This window comes from Budorcas taxicolor, chromosome X, assembly GCF_023091745.1.
Source record: "Budorcas taxicolor isolate Tak-1 chromosome X, Takin1.1, whole genome shotgun sequence".
Classification (NCBI taxonomy): domain Eukaryota; kingdom Metazoa; phylum Chordata; class Mammalia; order Artiodactyla; family Bovidae; genus Budorcas; species Budorcas taxicolor.
Window position 1 is genome coordinate 81,298,927 of NC_068935.1, and position 18,911 is coordinate 81,317,837.

At 55.2% G+C, this 18,911-nt stretch overlaps 1 protein-coding gene across 2 annotated transcripts; it reads right to left on the bottom strand.

Annotated features, from left to right (window-relative positions):
• Window positions 1-439: 439 nt before the first annotated feature.
• Window positions 440-13,176, bottom strand: EFNB1 (ephrin B1). 2 transcript variants are annotated; one of them, XM_052663196.1, is made up of 5 exons: window positions 12,320-13,176; window positions 3,551-3,828; window positions 2,712-2,804; window positions 2,369-2,497; window positions 440-2,116 (listed from the first exon to the last, which is right to left on the bottom strand). In XM_052663196.1, exons 1-5 carry the CDS (start codon window positions 12,445-12,447, stop codon window positions 1,803-1,805), a joined length of 942 nt encoding a protein of 313 aa, XP_052519156.1. In that variant the 5' UTR covers window positions 12,448-13,176; the 3' UTR covers window positions 440-1,802. The 2 variants fall into 2 exon arrangements, with proteins under 2 accessions (XP_052519156.1, XP_052519155.1); XM_052663195.1 differs by having other exon boundaries at window positions 440-2,215.
• Window positions 13,177-18,911: the final 5,735 nt, after the last annotated feature.

The following is an 18,911-nucleotide window of genomic DNA, read 5'->3' on the forward strand; positions in this document are numbered from 1 at the left end:
GCCACAGTGGTGACAGGATGGAGAGGGGGATATGGTCACAGTATCTAGCAGAACAAGAGGGCAGAGGAATTTGTGATGAGGAAGGGCACAGAACACTTGCAGCATCTTGCTCCACTAGGATAGTCACCATCTTCCCACACCTGCCCAGATCACCAGCGTTTTGGTCAGGTGAAAATCATACACACACACACACACACACACACACACACACACACCTCAATCTCTCTCTGTGTCTCATTCATATATTCACTCATACACTCACACTTCATTCCCCAAACATCACGACATCATTTCACACCCATTTCTCCATGTGTTTTTTTTTTTTTAGTTCTCATTTTTTTCTAAGAAAAAAGCAACAAGAAAATAATTCAGAGTTTATACAAAACATCTTTACATTATTTTTTTTTCCAAAAAGACTAGTATTTACACAAATGGCAATAGAAACAAAAACAAAAAAACCCTTTTGACTGCCACCTGGAAGGGGCTGGCTGTTCTGCTCCCTCTCCCACCTGGCTCTGGAGTGGGCAGCTGGCCAGGAGGCAGTGTGGAGGTGGATGGTGGAAGGCCCAGCTCCTTCCATGGCCGCTCTGGGAGCGCCTGCAAGGCGCTTGCAAGTGGCAGTCTGTTAGCAGCCGTGCTGGCAAGGAGCCGGGGTCAAAGTGCACGGCGTGCTGGCCAAGCCCTGGGCAAGCCTCTTCCTCTTTCCAAGCCCCAGACCAAGATTGGGGGGCTAGTGGGAGCTGGGATAGGGGGACACCCACCTGTGACAGAGCCCAGAAAAGAAGCAGGCCACCTGGCCTTATACCCGCTTAGTTCTCCACCCTGGGCTTCTGTTTCCCCACCAGGCCAAGGATGCCAAAGGTGAGGGGAGAACAGGGCAGAGGGGAGAGGGGGGAACTCCCAGCTCTGCAGGGCAAATAGCCACCTGGGCACCTCACCTCCCTCCACCCCCCATGAGGTCATCTGCCTGCAGCAGCTCTCCTGTTCCCCAGGCAACAGCCAATTAAGACGTTAATTACCGTGAGAGTGAGGGAGGCAGGAGATGCCCAAGAATCCCACAAGGAAGGGATTTTTTTTTTGGTGGAAGGGTGGCAGCCACTACACCATTGCCAAGATCAGCAATGTAGAAGCAGGGTCAGTGGGGGAGGGTGAGACACCTTGCCCAGTGACACTCTTGTCTTCCCTCATGGGCAAGAACAGCCCTGGCCTGCCTCTCCCCTGCCCCCCTGCAATAAAAAAAAAAAAAAATGTCAAGGAGTTTACAAAAGAAGTGCCATCTTATGCTTCCTGGCTGGTCACAACCTGCCCCAGGCCCCTGATACTGGGGTAGGCCAGGCTCAGAAAACCTGGGGAGGGGCTGCTTTTTCCATTTTTCTTAAAAAAAAAAAACCAAACAGATGAAAATGAGTTGACAGCTAAAAAATGAACACAAAACATTAAAAACAGTGATGATAGCGGACAAGCAGTCCTGGGAAGGGAGAAAGGGGGCGAAGTGGGGCAGGGCCAGGGGGGCATCTCCCTGCCTGCTGTCCATCAGTGTCCGACCCTGCCCTCCAAGAAGGGGCACCCCCGCAGAGCCCAGAGGCCTGGCCAGAGGGGGAAGGCACAAGAGCATGGGGGCTGGGGGCACAAGCACCCCCCTCCAAAGCCCAGAGGGTGCAGCAAAAGGGGGATTATAAAAGCCAAGAAACTACAAAACTAAATACAAAGGTGGGCACAGCTGGCAAAGGGAGGGATGTAGGTGAGGAACGAGAGGTGCAGTCCCGGCTGAGTGTCCCTCGGGACCGAGGCTGCTCAGGCCCTCAGACCTTGTAGTAGATGTTCGCTGGGCTCTGGGGCGGCATCTCCTGGACGATGTAGACGGGGTGCCCGTAGTCCCCACTCACCTTCTCATAGTGGGGGCAGTAGTTGTTCTCTGTAGTCCGTAAGGGGATGATGATGTCGCTGGGCTCAGTGCCCGCAGTGCCACTGCCCCCCTTGGGACTGGCCAGGGTGCTGAGTGAGAGGGCGGGCGCCCGCTGCTGTGTGTGCTTGCGGTGCCGCTTGCGCAGCTTCAGTAGCAGGATGGTCAGGAAGATGATGATGAGTAGGAAGATGACGCAGCCGGCGCCCACAGCTGCAAACAACGCCACCTTGGAGTTGAAGAAGCTGTCGGGGTCCCCGCTACTGCCTCCATTCCCACCAGAGCCACTTTTCTCATCCTGGTTCACAGTCTCTGTGGATGGGGGAGGGAGGGGAGAAAGGTCAGCCAGGGGTCCCAGGGATACATGGCAGATCCTGGGCTATGCCCTGCCTTCCTTCAGAGCTAGCGCCTGAATGGGCAGCCAAGCAATGGCTTCTGCCCTCTGGGAAACTCCCATATGCTCACCATGCTTGCCATCAGAGTCACCCATGGAACTCCGACCACCAGGGGCCTGCGTGGCCATCTTGATAGTGTTGTCTGCCTCCTTGCTGGGCCGGCTGGTAGTCAGCTGCTCGGGTGTCACAGCATTGGGGTCTGGAGATGAGGAGAGGGCAAGTTAGCCAGGGAAACTCTGGAAGCATAGGTGCCTTGGTTATGTAGTACCTCCCAACCGAGAATGGTCCAGATGCTGGACCTCAGATACTCTATCCCTGCTGCCCCCCCTGCCACTACTCTCCACGCCCCCACTCTCAATCAGGAGCATCTGTTGCAAAAGCCCAGCTGGGGAGCCCTTGGCCTGGATGCTCACCTTGCCCAACCTTCATGACGATCTTCATGGTGCGTGTGCGGCACACACCTCCCTCCCGGTTCTCCAGTCCCTCCAGGCTCCCATTGGATGTAGCTGCAGCGAGAGGCCAGAGCAGTCAGGGGGAGGAGGGGTCTGCCAGCATTACCTAGAAGCCCTAGAGATGCCTGAGTCCATAAGAATAGAACTGGGAACTTGGGAGTTACAAGCAGTCCCACCCACCTGTGAACCTTTCTCCTTCCCTCCCACTAGGAAGAGTCCGGGACCTAGCCCCTCCCAGAAAGATGCTGCTCCTCTATCATGACCAGGCCTTGGCCCTTCTTTCTTAGTTGAACTAAATGCGTCTCCTCATTGGGTAATGTGGCTCAGAGGCCAAGCAATTAGAACTCGCAAGGTGAGGGAGGATTCTCTACAGACTGGAAAGAATCCTAGATTGGAGGTCAGGAGAACTAGATTGGAGACCCAATCCTCTCTCTCCCTGTGTGATCTAGCGCAAGAAGCCCCTTCACCTCCTGGGGCCTCAGTTTCCCATAAAGAGAAAGGCTGAAGGTCTGCCAATTCTGCCATTCTCAAGATTAGATCTTAGGTGGGCAAAGAAAATAAGAGAGAGAGCACCATGGATTGGAGTCCTCTCCCAACTCTTAAGAGCCAGAGCGAGCTGGCAGCAGACCCCATGGTAATTGTTGGGGCCAGAATTCCAATACCAGGCTAGGAGGAGAGCATGCCAATCCTCAAGGGGACTGGATCAGGCTGGGCCTGAAATGTGTGTAGTCTCCTTGTACTACTCAGAAGTTCCCACCACTACAGGACAAGACAGAACCACATGGTGGGTAGGGACTCACAGGTAATATAGTAATCATGGTGCTTCTTGAACTCCAGGCCCATGTAGTTGGGGCTGAACTCCTGGAACTTGATGGTGAAGCGGATTTCCTGCTCTGGCCTATTGCATGTGACTAGCACATTGGGGTCAAGCACGGTGCTACAGGCCGCTGCCTGCTCAGGCCGCACCAGATACAGCTTGTAGTACTCATAGGGCCGCCCAGCTTCTGCTCGGGGGCAGATGATGTCCAGCTTGTCTCCAATCTTTGGGTAAATCACCAGCCCCTTCCCGCTCAGGAACCTGCCCAAAAAGAAAGACAGATGGTTAGCCTCAGGGTTGGGGGTCTCCGGCCATTCCCAGAACCTGGAGAGCAGACAATGAGGACCAGGCTAGGCCCACTGGGTAGAGATGGAGAGGACAGACACTCTGTACCTTCAACCTTATGCTGCGGGTGGGGAAAGAGAACCACACTGCCAGCAGGGCGTGGAAGGGGTGGCCCATGGGCAAGGCTGCCAGGCTTTGACTGTTCGGCAGGGCAGGGCACTACCTAGCTGGGAGAGCCCTTTGTCCTAATGTGGTATTTCCGCAGGGGGCTGACGTGGCAGATGGGCTGGGCACCAAGGTGTCGGGTTTGGGCTGCCTGGAGGTGGTGGCCCTGTCCTCCTCTCACCCCCAACACATTCACATTTTTCATAGCCACTGCTACCAGCTCCTCAGCACACACACATGTGTATGCACTTATGTGCACAGAACACAGAAACACACACAGAACAAGCCCACACACGCCCTAGAAACCACCCCCACAACTCCCAGTCAATGGCTGGGGGTGTACAACCTATCTGAGACCCATGTCTTCTCTCCCATTCGTGCTAATCTTGGGTATGATAAGGAGATAGGAACAGACCTTGCCTAGAGCCAAGGGATAATGGGCATAGTCTCTAGCTAGGTAAAGCTCCACACAGCTCTCTCCACTCCCCACTCCCACTGCCTGGCATCCTACCAGGACTCATCCCACTCCCATAATGCAAGAGCCCAAATGCCCAGATCTGACCAGTCTCACTGCTAAGAAGAACAGAGAAAGGGAAGAAGAGGCCCAAGCAGGAATGATAGATCATATAGGACAGGGCCCCAAGAACCTTGCTCACCCACCTTTTATTTACCATACACACACACACACACACTGACTCTGCTCCCAATCCTGAGAGAAAATGGATAAATGCCTCCTGAGCCAGGTTCATCTTCTGATCCAGAAGGCCAGGCACTGGGAAATAGCGAGGGGATGGCAGCTGCCTGGGGCCACTGATTCATATCATCCTGTCCTTGCCTAAGCACACAGTAAGTTCTCTCAGCCATTTCTGAGCCTGGGAAATATAGGAGAAAGAAGACATGCTTTGGAATCAGACAGACAGTGGCCCTTACAAGCTCTGCAACCTTGCATGAGCTGCCTGATCTCCCTAAGCTTCTGTGTCCTCACTTATAAACTGAGAGTGGTAATAGTCCCACCTCTAAGGATGGTGGAGGGGAGACATGATGGCATGCACAGAGCACACGGTTGGCACTCAACCATTTGACTCCTGCTTAGAAATAGTCTGGTCTGCCAAGAGGTAGGAAACCAGACACTAACACCAAGGACCTATGAGCCCAGTCTTGTTTCTTGGGTGGGAGAGAGGAAAAGATGATACAGCTCTATCCATAAGGACTTTACTGTCTAGTGTGGGTTGGAAAAATAAATGGTTCATGTGGCAGCAATGGATAGCACCAGGCTATCTGGAGGCTATATGCAAGGATGGTGGCTCAAAAGGCAAGGGCTGGAAGCAGAGAGAGGAAGGAGACAGCTCATCCGACAGGACAGTCAGAAATGGTCCCATAGATCGCTTCTTGGCCTTTTGGCTGAGATGAAGTGTAGAAATGGTCCCACAGAAAGAGTAGGATGAAAGCAGGTCCCAGGGGAGGAATAAGAAGTCAACACCCAGCAAGAATAGACAGCAGTGGCTGGGACACAAAATCTAGGCCAGGGATTGTCCCAGTGATGGGTAGAGAAGAGCAGAAGAGGCGGAAAAGCTCAGCTGGGGTCAGACTGAAAGGCAAGGGTTACAACAGTCAGTGTGGGTTTCATCCAGTTGGGGACAGACTCTCCAGCAGGAAGGGCAATGAAGAGCTGAAAGTAGTGCTTCAACGGAATGAAGTTGATAATGGAAAAACATGGTTCCACTCCCCAAGGACCCATTCCACAGCAGGGACTACAAGGGAGCTCAGTATCCTCACCTGATGGAGGGAAATGATATCCAAGGAGGTAAAGGAACTAGACCAAGTAGATGAAGAACAGCAGCCCTCTCTCCATGTCCAGGGAGGCTCCACTAAGCTGGAATCTTCCATCCTGCTGTGCAGGAGGGTAAAAGTCACAACGAGAAGGTCTCCCCACTTAGTACCTGGCTTTACCAAACTCCAGAGGGCAAGCAAGGAAGCAGGCATGGGATGGAGGCCCACACAAACATTTAAGAGAAAATACCTCCAACTCCACACACCACAAAAAGCCAAGAAGTTTCACCAAAGCCTTCATAATTGCCAAGGCATTTTTCACTTTCTAATCCTCATACTGGTTCCAGCCAGGCAGTAGGATTAGACAACTTCTAACAACTAGAAGGAACCTTTGAGAGCCACTGAGTCCAAGCTCCTCATGTGAGGGAATGAGCAACCAGATGAATGTTCCTATTGAGGGGTGCTACCAAAGCCAAGCCAGGGAGCCTAAACTCACCCAGGATGTTATCCCCCAGAGGTCTAAGAGTACCTGAAACATTGGCTGAATCCTTGTACAGCTTCTCCTCCACAAGACCCTACCTGGAGATGACAGCACGTAGACAGAGAGCACGCATAGGGGTACAGGCCAGCTCTCTTTTCTAACCACTTGGCCCGCCTTACCCATCAGGGAGTTTTGTCAACTCTGAGCAGTCTCCCACCACCACTTGGGTTCTGGAGCCCTGGAACCTGGACACAACCAAGGAAACAGATGTCTACATAGTGGGTGGGGGAATGGGAAAGAGAGAGGACTATTGCCCCCAGTACCCCTCAGACTCTCATCAACCTCAGCGAACAGGATTCATAAATATGCATGAGCTTATTTGCATAGCAGCTGGCAGAGGGAAACTCACCTTCCCCTAAAATGCAGAAGGGAGTGGAGCCTGATGAGACCTGCCTTCCCTGACCCTGGTGCACCATGATGGTGCCTTCTCAGCCTCTGTCTTCCCCACCACTGAGAAAAGTGCACCTGGGCCTGTAAGAAGCCCCAGAAAGTGGCGGGGGGCCATGAGGGGTGGGTATGCAGCCTGTGAGAAGTTAAGCCTGAGGTCAGGTAATATGCTAGTCATCCTCTACAGCAGGGACCCTGCAGGTCTCCCTTTATATCCACCAGGAGTAGGGGCTGAGAAGAAGAGGATGAGAGTGCCTAGTTAAACTGTTTACGCCCCAGTTTTCAAAAACTAGCTCTCCTTCCATCATCAAACCAAGCTTTTCTGTCTGGGGCCACCCCCAGACAAAGCCCTTTTCTGGAAAATAAGGGGATTGACATGGCCCAGCAGGAAGCCTGTAGCAGGTCACCATGGTAACCCCTGAGGCTTTCCCTCCTTAGCCTCTGATAGCCCCTGGGACCCCAGAGAGCCACCCCAGGGACTATAAGGACTTTCGGGAGGTGGCCTGAGCATTCAGGCTCCTATCTGTGGCCTGCCTCTTCCCCTCCACCTTAACCCAAGTCTCTTCCCCAGGCTGCCTACTGAGCTTAAAGAATTCTAGAAGGGGAGAAGCCTGAGGGTCTGGCACAGTAGCCAGTACTGGTCAGAGGCCAACTACCCCCCTGCTTCTTTGTCCAGCTAAGCCCCTATTCACCCAAAAACCAACAATCGACAGCAGGGAGAGTTTTGGATCTGCGGAGGTTGTGTCTAGAAACCTGCCCACATTCCACCAGCTCTACATTTCTGTCCCTCTCACCCTTCCCTCAGGCCCTAGGAACTTGTGGTCAGAGACTGCCCAAAAGGACAAGTCCGGTCCTAGGCCACGCCACCACAGGTTTGGTAGAAGACTCCAGCCACAGCTTTGATTCAGTGACTTCAGCACCCCCAAGGGTGGCAGGACCAGTGGAGGACAGACCCCAAGCCAGAGCTCAAGTCTACACTCATTCCAGCAAGGGTGGAGAGTCCCCAAATTAAAGGCTCCTCTTTCACTCCCCCAGCTCCACCCAGCCCCCGAGGCAGCAGGAGCAGGCCTGGCGTGTCCCAGCAGTGCCCGCCCAGGCGTGGGTGGGCAGGAACAGCAGCTGGGTCCTGGCACACACACGGTGCTGTCAGAGGCAGAGAAGCCAGGAGAGCCCCAGAGGAAGCCGCCCCTCACACACACACCTACACTAAACCATGCCTCCCCTCTGCCCCACCTGGCCAACACTAGGGCCCACTGGGGGCTCAACAGCCCCTTCCTTGTTGTCTGCTTTCTGTGGGGTCCCTAAAAGGCAGTGAGACTCCTGGCCCAGAGAGGAACCAAGGCTGCTGTTTAGAGCTCAGGAGGAAGTGTGCCAGGCATGGAGCTGGCTGCCTCTAGATCATCCCGAGCCGCCTGCCCTCAGATGGTGGCCTAGGAAAGTCAAATGAGGAAGCTGGAGCACTGCTCATCCCACGTGGGCAGGGCCTGAGTCACAAGGACAGATGCACATACACCTGTGAAGTGAGAGGGGAAGCCGGCGGCTAGAGCCAGCGCCTCCTCCCAAACCCTGTCTCTCCCATATCCCAAGGCAGCAGGATGGTGTGGAAAGAACAGCACAAGGCAGCTCTCCCCGCTAGGAGCTGACTGACTTGAAACAAGTCACTTTCCTTTTCTGGGCAAATGCCTCCTCATCTGCAAAACAGGGGCAATTCTAACTTCCCAGGGCTGTTGGGAACAGCCAATGAGTTCACATATGAAGATGCTTTGGAAGTAGCAAGGTACTGCCCAACTGTTAGTTAGCACACCAAATACCATTTAGAAGAAGCTGAAGAACCTTACTACACTCCTGGCTGCCAGCGCCCCTACCCCAAATGACTACCATGAAAATCCACCCAGGAGGGGCTGCCACAGCGCCCAGGGCAATTAACCCCCAATATGGCTGGTGAGCATCGCCCTACCTCAGCTCCCCTAATAATCATAGGGTGGATCCTCCCCCTAAACCTACTGTTCCCATGGCAACCAGCAGCCTCCTGGCTGGCCTACCTGCTCCATAACCCCAACATCAAAAAACAGTGATGCACGGTAGTATCCAGGGCCCACCCATCCCCACCCACCACAGTTGCTGAGGCACTGGAGAGCCTGAGAGGAGAAAGGGAACCCTAGATTCAGCTCCTGACCCAGCCTCACCAGGCCCTTCTTGCCCTGGACTGAATGCCTGGGGCTGGGGGAGGGAGGGAAGGGAACAGGGAACTTTAGGAGCTGCTGGGTTCCCATCGCTTTCAGGCCCCCACCTGTGGCCAATCAGCCACAGAGTAAAAGAGGTCAGGTCCCTAGCCGCCCCGGAAAGGGGGCCCCCTGAGCTGGCCTCCCCAGGACTGTGAGCTGGAACAGCTGTGAGGGGGCTGGGACCAACACTTTGGCTTACAGCAGGCAAGCCTGGGTTGGGGTCTGCAGCTGCCCCCACCCATGCTGGATGGAGTCAAGGGTCCTGGATGCCAAGCTGAAACCCCCACCCCCACCCCTTGCAGGGAAGGTGTAATATGATCTCAGGCACATTCCCACTCCCTGGAGGTGGGGGAACCTGAGTGGGGGGCAGGAAAGGGTCAGAACGGGACTGAGAGACTGAATTGCAGCAGCTGGACTTGGCTGAGGACTCAAGTATGAGGCCTGCCGGCTGCCCCAAGCTCTCAGGGGAGGAGGCTGGAGGAGGGGGCTGCCCTGGGACCTTCCATCACAGCCCCCCACCCCCACCAATCCAAGCACGCTCACGCACTCTGGTTCCTTCCAACCTCTAGCGGGCCCAGACCCATCTTCTCACACTGCGCTCACTGGGCAAATCTGACAAGGGGGGCCAAGGAGACAGATGCTCTTGCCACCAGAGACTATCACCCTGGAAAGCCCCAGCACCAACTGGGGTGAGACGCTGAGAGTCTGCAGTCAGCCCTTCCAGCTCCCTTCTCCTGGTCAGAGCTGGGGCTCCCTGTACCCTGGAACCTGGAAACATACCCCCAGCCCCACCACTTCTTTATTTTGATTTTTTTTTTTGTCCCAAGGAGGAAGCAATTAAGCAGGGTTTATAGGCACTGGGAGATTTTTTGGGGGGGAGGGGGGTTGCCAGCTCCTGACAGGACTGAGGAGAGAAACCAAAAGCCGGGAGGAAGAGGGGAGGGAAGAGAAAATGAGCCTGTGAGGGAGAGCACGGGCATGTGCGAGAAACAAAAGGACTTGAGAAAAAGAGGCAGAGAGTGACTAAGAGTGAGAGGGAGTGTGAGAAAGAGGGAGAGCCGGGCAAGTCGAGCTGGAGAGGGGAGGTGAACGCGACTCACACAGGGTGTGAGAGGGCGAACCAACAAGAGCCTGAGAGGGAGAAGTCAGGCAGGAGGCAAAGAGGGAGACACGGACAGAAAGAGACTTGATTTGAAAGACTGTGGGAGCTCAAGGCTTGGGCGCGGTGGCAGAGGCAGCCCCCAGAGCTCAGAGTGAAGCTGAGGGCAGTGCCTTCCTCTTGTCCTCCTGCACCCCGCCCCCCGCAACCCGTGCCAACACACACAGACAGGCTGCATTCCAGACCCCGGAGTATAGACGGAACACGGATTGGGGGACCATAGGGGCACCAGGATCAGTCCCCCACTGTTCCTAGAATCTGCTCAATTACAGGATGGAATTCGTGCAGGTCCTACTGAGGCCCCAGCCACCACCTCCACCACCCCCAGGATGCCTGCCCTCAGCCTGAAGTGGATCTGGGAGGGGGGCAGATCTCAAAAACCTGTAAACTGGTCCAGAGCACTCAAGGCTCAAAACACAAAAAGGGTGAAGCTCAGGGAGATCTTGTTTCTCCCAGTTCCCACCCCCCACACTCTGCAGGAGGGCTTCCTTCCAGCTGTGGAGCAGCATGCTATCTCTGGTTAGAGACCCGAGAGAGCAATTAGGTCACTCCCATGAGCCCCTATGATGGGCTACCCCAGGCGGATTTCAGCTCTCCATACTCGAGAGAGCATTTCCAGCCTCCACCTTCACAGGAGAGAACTGGGAGCTTCACAATCTTTCTCCTTGGGCTGAGCAGCCCCAGGCCCCAAGACCATTTTGAGTCCCTGCTGTTAGCAGAGCACTGTGCCCAGTTTGGCTTCTGAGTAAAGAAGAAATTCTTGTCAATGCCTTTCCTTGTACCCTGACCCTGGTTTAGACATCCCACTAACCGATAAATAGGACCCTGCCTTAACTCAAGGAGAAGAGAACTAAAGAAGCTGCCCTCTTCCACTCCAGGGCTGAGAGATGCACCGCCCCTAGAACCTAAGAGGCCAAGGCAGGCAGGAGCTCGGGAAGTTAGCCGGGAGCCCAGGAGAGTGGACAGAAAGAGATTCCAGATATAGGAATCATACATATAGCGCAGGCCTAGGGCCCCGTTTCCCACTGAGGTGTCCGCACACTGCTGGGCCCTCCAGAAAACAGGAAGGAAAAGCAATTTTGACCCTGGGTTCCAACCTAAGTCCTGGATGCCAAAAGAGGAAAAGGTCCAGAGGTCACTACACAACCCAGCGACTCCCCACTAACAGCCCAGAAACCATTGAGCCACCGCCCTGAAAGGTGTGTGGTTGGGGTGGGGGGGGGGAGGTTGAGCGAGGATTGTGAAGGGGAAGGAGAATAGAGAAAAGAAAGGATCTCCTCTACATAACTGCCTCCCCAACCCCTTTGGGAAAGCTAAGCACAACTCCCCAATCTGAGGGACGGGGAAGACGAGGAGGAGCAATGGGACCAGCCTGGGCAGGAATCTTTCATTTGCCACCCACCTCCCTCGCCAGCTCGGCCGCCACACTCCACCCCGGCCAGCCCTGGAAGCTCTGCTGTCGGCTCCATTGGACCCCCGACGGGCGATGGATCGAACCCACCCCCCCTCCAACAAAACCCCTTTCCCACTCCGCCTCTCTCCACCCGCCGCCTTTGTGAGCCTGGGAGCGGCGCCCGCCCTTCCACGGCCCCAGCAGGGAGAAAGGTGGCGGGGGTGGGGGGGGGCGCGAGGGCTGGAAGAAGCAGCAAAACGAAAAGCTAGGGAGGCGAAATGGGAAGAAAGAAATGAAAATGGGAGAAGCCCGAATCAGGATACAGGCACTGCCACCCGCCCCAAGCGCGAAGTCCCGCGCCGCGGTCCCTTCACTGCTAAACAAACGGGGAACCCGTGTTCTGGCCTCTTCCCCTGCCCAGGTCAAGCTCGCCCCCACTCCCCAACTCCGCCAGCGGCTCTCCGCGAAAACCGCCACGTTCCCAGGGGCCCTAAAGGGGGCTGCTTTCTCTCCCCTACCCAGCTCTTTGGTGCGCTCTAGAGCGCTCCGACTCCCAGCTCTGCCCGGCGCGACAATCTCGACTTGATTTGGGACGTGCGGAGGAGACAGCCGAGAAGCCGAGGGGTCACAATACAGCCGAGTGCCCCCACCCAACCCCGCCGCACCCTTCCCCGCCCGTCCGCAGGGAAACACACTCGAAAAAGCCAGAGACAAAATAGGGCGCCGCTCCGCCTCTGAACACCTTCCCACAGGCGCTCGGGGGCGCGCGGCCTCACCCCGAAGGAGTGCCTCCCACCCTCAGGGACCAGAAGAGATAAGTTACTCACTTGGGGTTGAGAGAGCTCCAGGACACGGGCTCCAGATTCTTGGCCAGCGGCGTGGCGAGCCGGCATAGCGCCAACACGACCATCGCGACAAGCCACTTGCCGAGCCAACGCTGGCCAGGACGGGCCATCTTCCCGGGGGCAGGCTGCACTTCGGGATCCCCTGGCACCTCCTCAGCAAAGCTGGCCTCGCCTTCCCGTGCCGCGCTGCTCTCTGAACCGCTCAGGCGCCCATCCTCCGCAGCCGCCGGCCTTGAAGTGCTCCCCTCCCGCCGGCTTTGGTGTCGCTCTTCTCCGCCCCGCCGGCCAGGAGGACTCACTGGGCAGCCGCCCGCAACTCCGGCATGAGCTGCGGCCTCCGAGGGCTCGTTCCCCTGGCCTCTCTGCCACACGAAGCGCGACGGGGGCTCTGCCCCCCACCGGAGGATCCCTTCCGATTCCGCTCGGCTCCCCAAGACTGTTTGGGACTGCGTGCCCTCTCCCCGACGGGGTCTCCCCGCTGGGGACTTGGTGGCCGCCCCGACGCCTCAACCGTCCTGGAATCGGCACCCCTGGGAAGAAGTGGGAGTCTCCCCACCACACAAGCTCGGTCCGGGGGCTCCCGACCGGGCCGCCCTTGCACGGGCTCCGTTCCTCCAGGCCACACTGGAACTCCGGGCTGGGCGCCCCCCGACAGCTTCGACTTCAGCGCGGGCCCCGCTTAGTGTATTTAGAAGAGCGGGGAGACGCTGCCGAGCAAGCCAGTCCCATCAGTTTGCGCCTCTGAAGCCTAGGCGTTTGGCCTGGCAGCCCAGTCGCCGAGTCCTAGCTTCCCGGCGACTGCGCCCGAGAGTCTGCGTTCAGTGCGAGGCTCACACACCTCCCACTGCTGTCCAGCACGCATAGACTCCCTCCGCTGCCGCGGAGCTGTCTACTCCCCTGCTCAGGCGTACGCAGGGCCAACCCTACTCGTTTTAGCCAATAGCAAGCTCCGTCACGGGGTCCTTGCCCCGCACCACGCCTCTAGCAGAGGAAGGGGGCGGGCTTTCGGGAACTCTTAAGGACGCCGCACTCTCGATGGCACCAATCTGAGTGTGCGGCTCGTGCGGTTAGGGATGGGTTCCGCCTAGTGCTGTTCTCAGAGCGCTCTGCCCGTGGGAAGTTGGCGCTCCTCTAGAGTTGTTGGCCTGCTCTGCTCCCTGCGCGCCTGTTCAACACTCCGGCCCACTGCCCTGGGCCAGACAGGTCCTGTCACGAGTATCCCGGGAAAGTACTGCCATTCTTGTTACACACGCGAGCCCTGAAGTTTTTGCTCCATGCCCACCACTGTGGCAAAGATAACTTGTTTACTGCCTGTCCCTTCTCTCGCAGGACTCTGGTAGGCTTTGCTCCTTTCACCTTCACAGTGCAGTGTCCGCTTGCACATGGACCCAGAGTCCTGAACAGACAAATGCATATCGGTGGGTGGTGGAATCTCAGAGGGGTCAAGTAGGGGGAAAGAGGAGGGTGGAGGAGAATTTCTTCGCCCCTGGGGACTAGGCCTTGGAAATCTTAACTTTGCAGAAGAGCCTTGTGGGACACCAGGGGCCCAGATTTCGAATCTTGTCCTGTCTGAAGGTATAGGCAAGGCCCCGAGATAGGCCAGAGGGAATGAGAGGGCACCTCGATAAAGAATGACGCAAAGAGGAAAGGTTATAGGACAGAGGCACCTTTAGAAAATGCAAAAGCAGATGCCCTGGCCCCAGCACACCAGACTCCAGCGCCTCCCGGCCTCGCCATCTGGGTCTTTGTCTCCCAGCCCTGGCCTGTTCTCCCCGCCCCTCCTCGCTTCTTTGCTTATAACTTTGGCTCAATCCCATAGCTCAGACCCTCCAGGTCCGACCCACTCTCCCTCGTCGGACCTCGACAGATGTACCCACATGCTAATGTCTCCCTCTACTGGACTTTTATAACACTGCCGGCGCCTGGGACCGACTGAGAGTCGCCCACTCCAACAGGAGCGTGGCACACACGAGCCTGGCACACGCGCTCGAGCGCAAGACCCAGGACAGGGGTAGTGGCCTTGGCTAGAACCGCGGTCCCCTATGGGGAGGAAGAGAGAGCACTAGGAGGAAGATCTGAGTTTGGAGTTGGCTCAGGGATTGGTGAAGACTTAAAGTCTCTTTGCTGCTGTTTTAGGGAGATAATCAGAGACAGTCCTGAAGTGCTCTGCCATTTACACAGTTTCCTGTCCTCTCACTTAAAGAGGAGGCTGAGTTACCGACTTTCTCACTGGATCCTCTGATGACCTCTTTGGTTCATAAAGTGGACCTATATTTGGGGGAAACAAAGAGAGGGAAGTGGGTTATTCTCACTTCCAGGAGAGGAAATGGGTTACTGTCACTTTCAGGAACAGGGCCTAGAGGAAGAGGAGGATATGGGTAGAAATAGAAGAGGAGGAGCTGTTTAGGGTCTCTCACCTCCCAGCTGGACTCCTTATTAGGGTGTGAGCAAGGAGAGACAAGAACAAGGTGCAGGGGCTCACCGATAGACCAAGTTGGAGACTAAGATTGTCCAAAGGGCATGGAAAGACAGCAAAACGTGAGGATGGAAAACAACCTGCCACTTACTGAGTGCCTACTCTGTTCCAGGAACCATGGTAGAGGCATTTCCCTTCACAATCCTTTGAGATGAGTTCCACGATCCCTATTTTATGTAAGAGGGAAAACTAAGGCTCAAGGGGAAGTGACTCATTTGAGGTCCTGGAGCTGATTGATGGTAGAAGCAGAATTTGGCCCCAGACTTCTCTGTCTCCTAAGCCTGTGCCCAGTTTTCTATACCATACTGAGTCACTACATTTCCAGCCCCTCTTCTTGCTTACTTGCTTACTTACTTCATTCCTGGTTAGAAGCTGGTTAATGCCTGGAAAGCAGCAGCCTTCAGGATGGCCAGGACTTTACTCTTCACTCACAGTCCTCTGAGGGGTTTCTAGGCCTGGGGAAGTTCATCTATGTCCCTGGCCATATCCCCAAGTTCTTAGCTAAAGTCACCCACCATCAATCCCAGAACCAGTCTCAGATTCCACTGCTAACATGCCCAGTGCCCCTCGGGAGGTGAGCCTAGGTGGGGGGCTGATCAGGTGGCGGATGGGGCAGATGAAGCTATGCTGCCAGACTTGGGAAGCCTGGGAAGACAGCAGCAGCTCCTGAGTGTGCCAACACTTCATCCTGGGTGGGGAGGGCACAGAGGAAAGAAGAGAGGACTCTGTGTCTAGGCCTGCTTCACACACTGGTCACCGCTGGTCATGGTGCAGCCTTTCTGCCTCAACCTGCCTACTGGAGCCTCTGTAGCAGGGCTGGGCCTATTCCATGCTGCAGCCAGGGCCAATGACTCCAGGATCCCACCTCCTGCTCCACCCTAGCAGGGCCTCTTATGTAGTGATTCATGCCCCCTAAGGTAGGGAAAATTACTCCCCAGGGAAGCTGAAAAGGAAGTCAGGATCTGTTGGGGATGTGGGCCCTCTCTTATCCAAGCTCACTATCCTAGTGGCAGTCACACACGTTCCCAAGCCTCCCAGATCAGTGTCACTCAACACACACACCCCTCAGGGTTAAAGTCCACCAGGGTTTCCTGAGCACTGATCCTGTGATTGCCTCTGAGCTGAGATCCAAAGAGGAATCCCACCAAGCCCTGCCTTCAAGAATCTCCAGGCAGATGGAAATCTGTATGTAGGGGCCTTCTGAACCCAGGGGTGCCAAAAAACATCTGGCAGCTGCAGGAGGCCTCAGGTGTCATAACAGCCCCCCAGAGAGCTACATAACTCAGCTTCTCACACCCACGGGAGGCATGGAGTTATGGACTTCAGAGCCATAGAGTTCACTGCTCATCAATTGTATCTCCTTGGTCAAGTCGCTTCCCCTGTGTGCTTCAGTTAACTCTTCTGTAACCTGGAGATCATCTCTCATTCATGGAACTGTGCTGAGCGGGGAGTGAGATAATGCACAGAAAGGTCTCAGCATCACAGCCAGCCCACCATGGTGCTTACTAAATGGAAACTATTATTCCTCCACAGAGCCTTCCACAGAGACACCCTCATTCCCAGTCACACATGTTCTCACCCGTTCACACATGCTTTATGTGCCACATGCACATTTTTTTAGCTCTTCTCATATTCTCACACATGTACATATTCATATATGAACTCACTGTCTTCCTTGCCTATAAATTCACACAGCACCAGCTGTCAGGCCTGGTTCCTAACCCTACGGAACATAGTCTAGCCTCCACATTTTCTCATGGGACTGTCCTGTCCATGTGCATGAACACTCACACCCCCTCTCTTATTCCTGTGGCCCTTGTCCTTGACCTTTCCTTGTCTTTGTACTCTGAGACAAGAGAAGTGACCTTCCCCACCTAAAGCCACACAGCCAGGGAGAAGAAGAGTCAGGATTCAAACCTGGGCCATAGAGCTGCATAACTTGAGCTTAGACACATGACTCTACTCGAATACTCCAGGGCCCTGGAAAGGAATATGTGTCAAAGTGTGGACCTTGTACAGTGAAGGGTCAGAGGACAGGAAGCCTGCCCTGAGGCCTGGGGTGATGCCAGCTGGGACTACGCCATGAGGCTAGCAGCCCTTTCTCCTGTCTATGGTCATCTCTGGCCTATCCTAATCCTCCTGTCGTCCCCTTGAAGACCCACAGCCTCTGCCTGCATCGTCTTCACAGATATACACAACTGATCCCTACAGGGAGAGGGATAGTTGTGTTTTTTGAACCCCATCTGTATGCCAGTCACTGTAGCTGGGCACTCTCACCCTTGATGCTATGCTATCTTTGTTTAATTCTCACAACATCCCTGAGATTGACATTGATAGGCCTATTTTAGAGAAGAGAAAACTGAGGCTCCAGGCTCAATCAGGCTGCACACCCTGCCCCTACCACCCTCAGCCTGCAGAGCCCTCTCTTATCCAGCCAACTTCTTTGTGCCACTAGCCGCTTCTCTCCTGGTCTTCCTCTGCCTTCACTGCCCTCTAGCAGAGACCACCTGGGGTCTGTGTTGAGCTCAGGCTGTCCTCCCTCCCCAGTGAACACCTTGCTTTTCCCAAATCACTCTATCTCTGGGTCAGGCTCAGGGCAAGCCCAGGGTGGGAGCCTTCCTACTCTTCCTCCCACCCCTCTCCTGGCTGCACCACACGCCAGACCAAGCCCCAGGTCGGTGAGCCCTGCTAGTCTAGTTTCACTGTAGCCATGGCAATTCCCAGTGGCTGGGGAAAGAGAAGGTAGTCCCAAAAGCCAAGAGTTCAGCCAGACTTTCAGTCCCTGGTCCCTGCCCCAGCTTCAAGCCTGGTTTATGGGTGTGTGCACTGAGATTACCTTGATCCTCCAGGTGTCAGCCTGGCTCCAGATCATGCTGTTGGCAGGATGACACCACAGATAAGAGACCTTTTCTTCCTGAGATGGGCCTGCCCTCTCCCTCCCTCTCTCTTTATCCCCTCCTTGCACCTCATTACCCTACCTTGAACTCCTAGAAATCTGTCCAAAGCCCTTGGGCCCACACAGGAAAATGACCTTCCCCTGTGCCTGAAAAGACCCTAGAACAGGGGCTTTGAAGGCCAGCGCATGGCTACGGGTGGCATGGCAGGTAGCACAGGCTCTGGACTGCAGCTGGAACCCTTGGCTCCTTGAAGGCCTCATCTTTGGATATCCCTGAACTCCTGTGTGTCACTGATCTGGGTTCAGCTTACTCTAACAGTCTCTCCTGTCCTTGCTTTCTGGCCCCAGGGAGGGCAGCTATGGGGGAAACTCTGCAGCATTCCAGCCTGGCCCACCTATCACTCCCTCACTCCAGTTACCTGGGGAATGTGCAAAGAGGGCCTGGGCCATTCATCACAGTCAGGGGCTCAGGAATTCCGGGTGGGGAGCAGCCATTGTCCCCATCTGTTGCTAACCCCAGCTTAGCTCCCCATCTCAGAGAACTAGTAAGCCCAGAAGAGGACAATGCTGGCTGCAGAAATGGCATCTTTGCCCAATCCTGCTCCTGGCTCCTTAGAGAACACACTGGACTTGTGTGGCCCCATAAACACAGGGAATACAATTCCCTTGGAGGAACACCCAAAGCAGAGCAAATATTTGAACAACCTGAGGAACCAAGGGAAGAGGCAGTGCTTCCTCCTCTCTCCAGCCCTCCTAATTCTTACCCCTCACTAGCCTATGAACTAACTTCCTATCTCCCAACCTACCATAAGGGTTAAAGGGTCAGCAATATGTAATTATAGTTTTTCAGTGAAGTAAAAAAAAAATGGTTAAAGGGTCAGGTCTGGGCTTTCTCAACTGATAAACCCAAGCCTACTGGTAGAAAGGTCATGAGCCCATGGGCCATCCTGAGGCGAGATAAGGGACTGGACACAACTGGCCAGATAACCAAAGGCAAATATATGGCACCCAGGCCCACTACCCTCCAGCTGCCCCTGAGCCAACCAAACCAGGATCTCTGACATTGAAACCTCTGCTCCCCACTCTCTACTTAGTCCAGCTTGGTTTAGAGACCTTCCTTCTCATCTTTAATCATCAGGACCCCAGTGTCCAGGCTCAATGTACCTCCCACGGAAGGTCCAATTTCTTTCTATGCCTTTAGT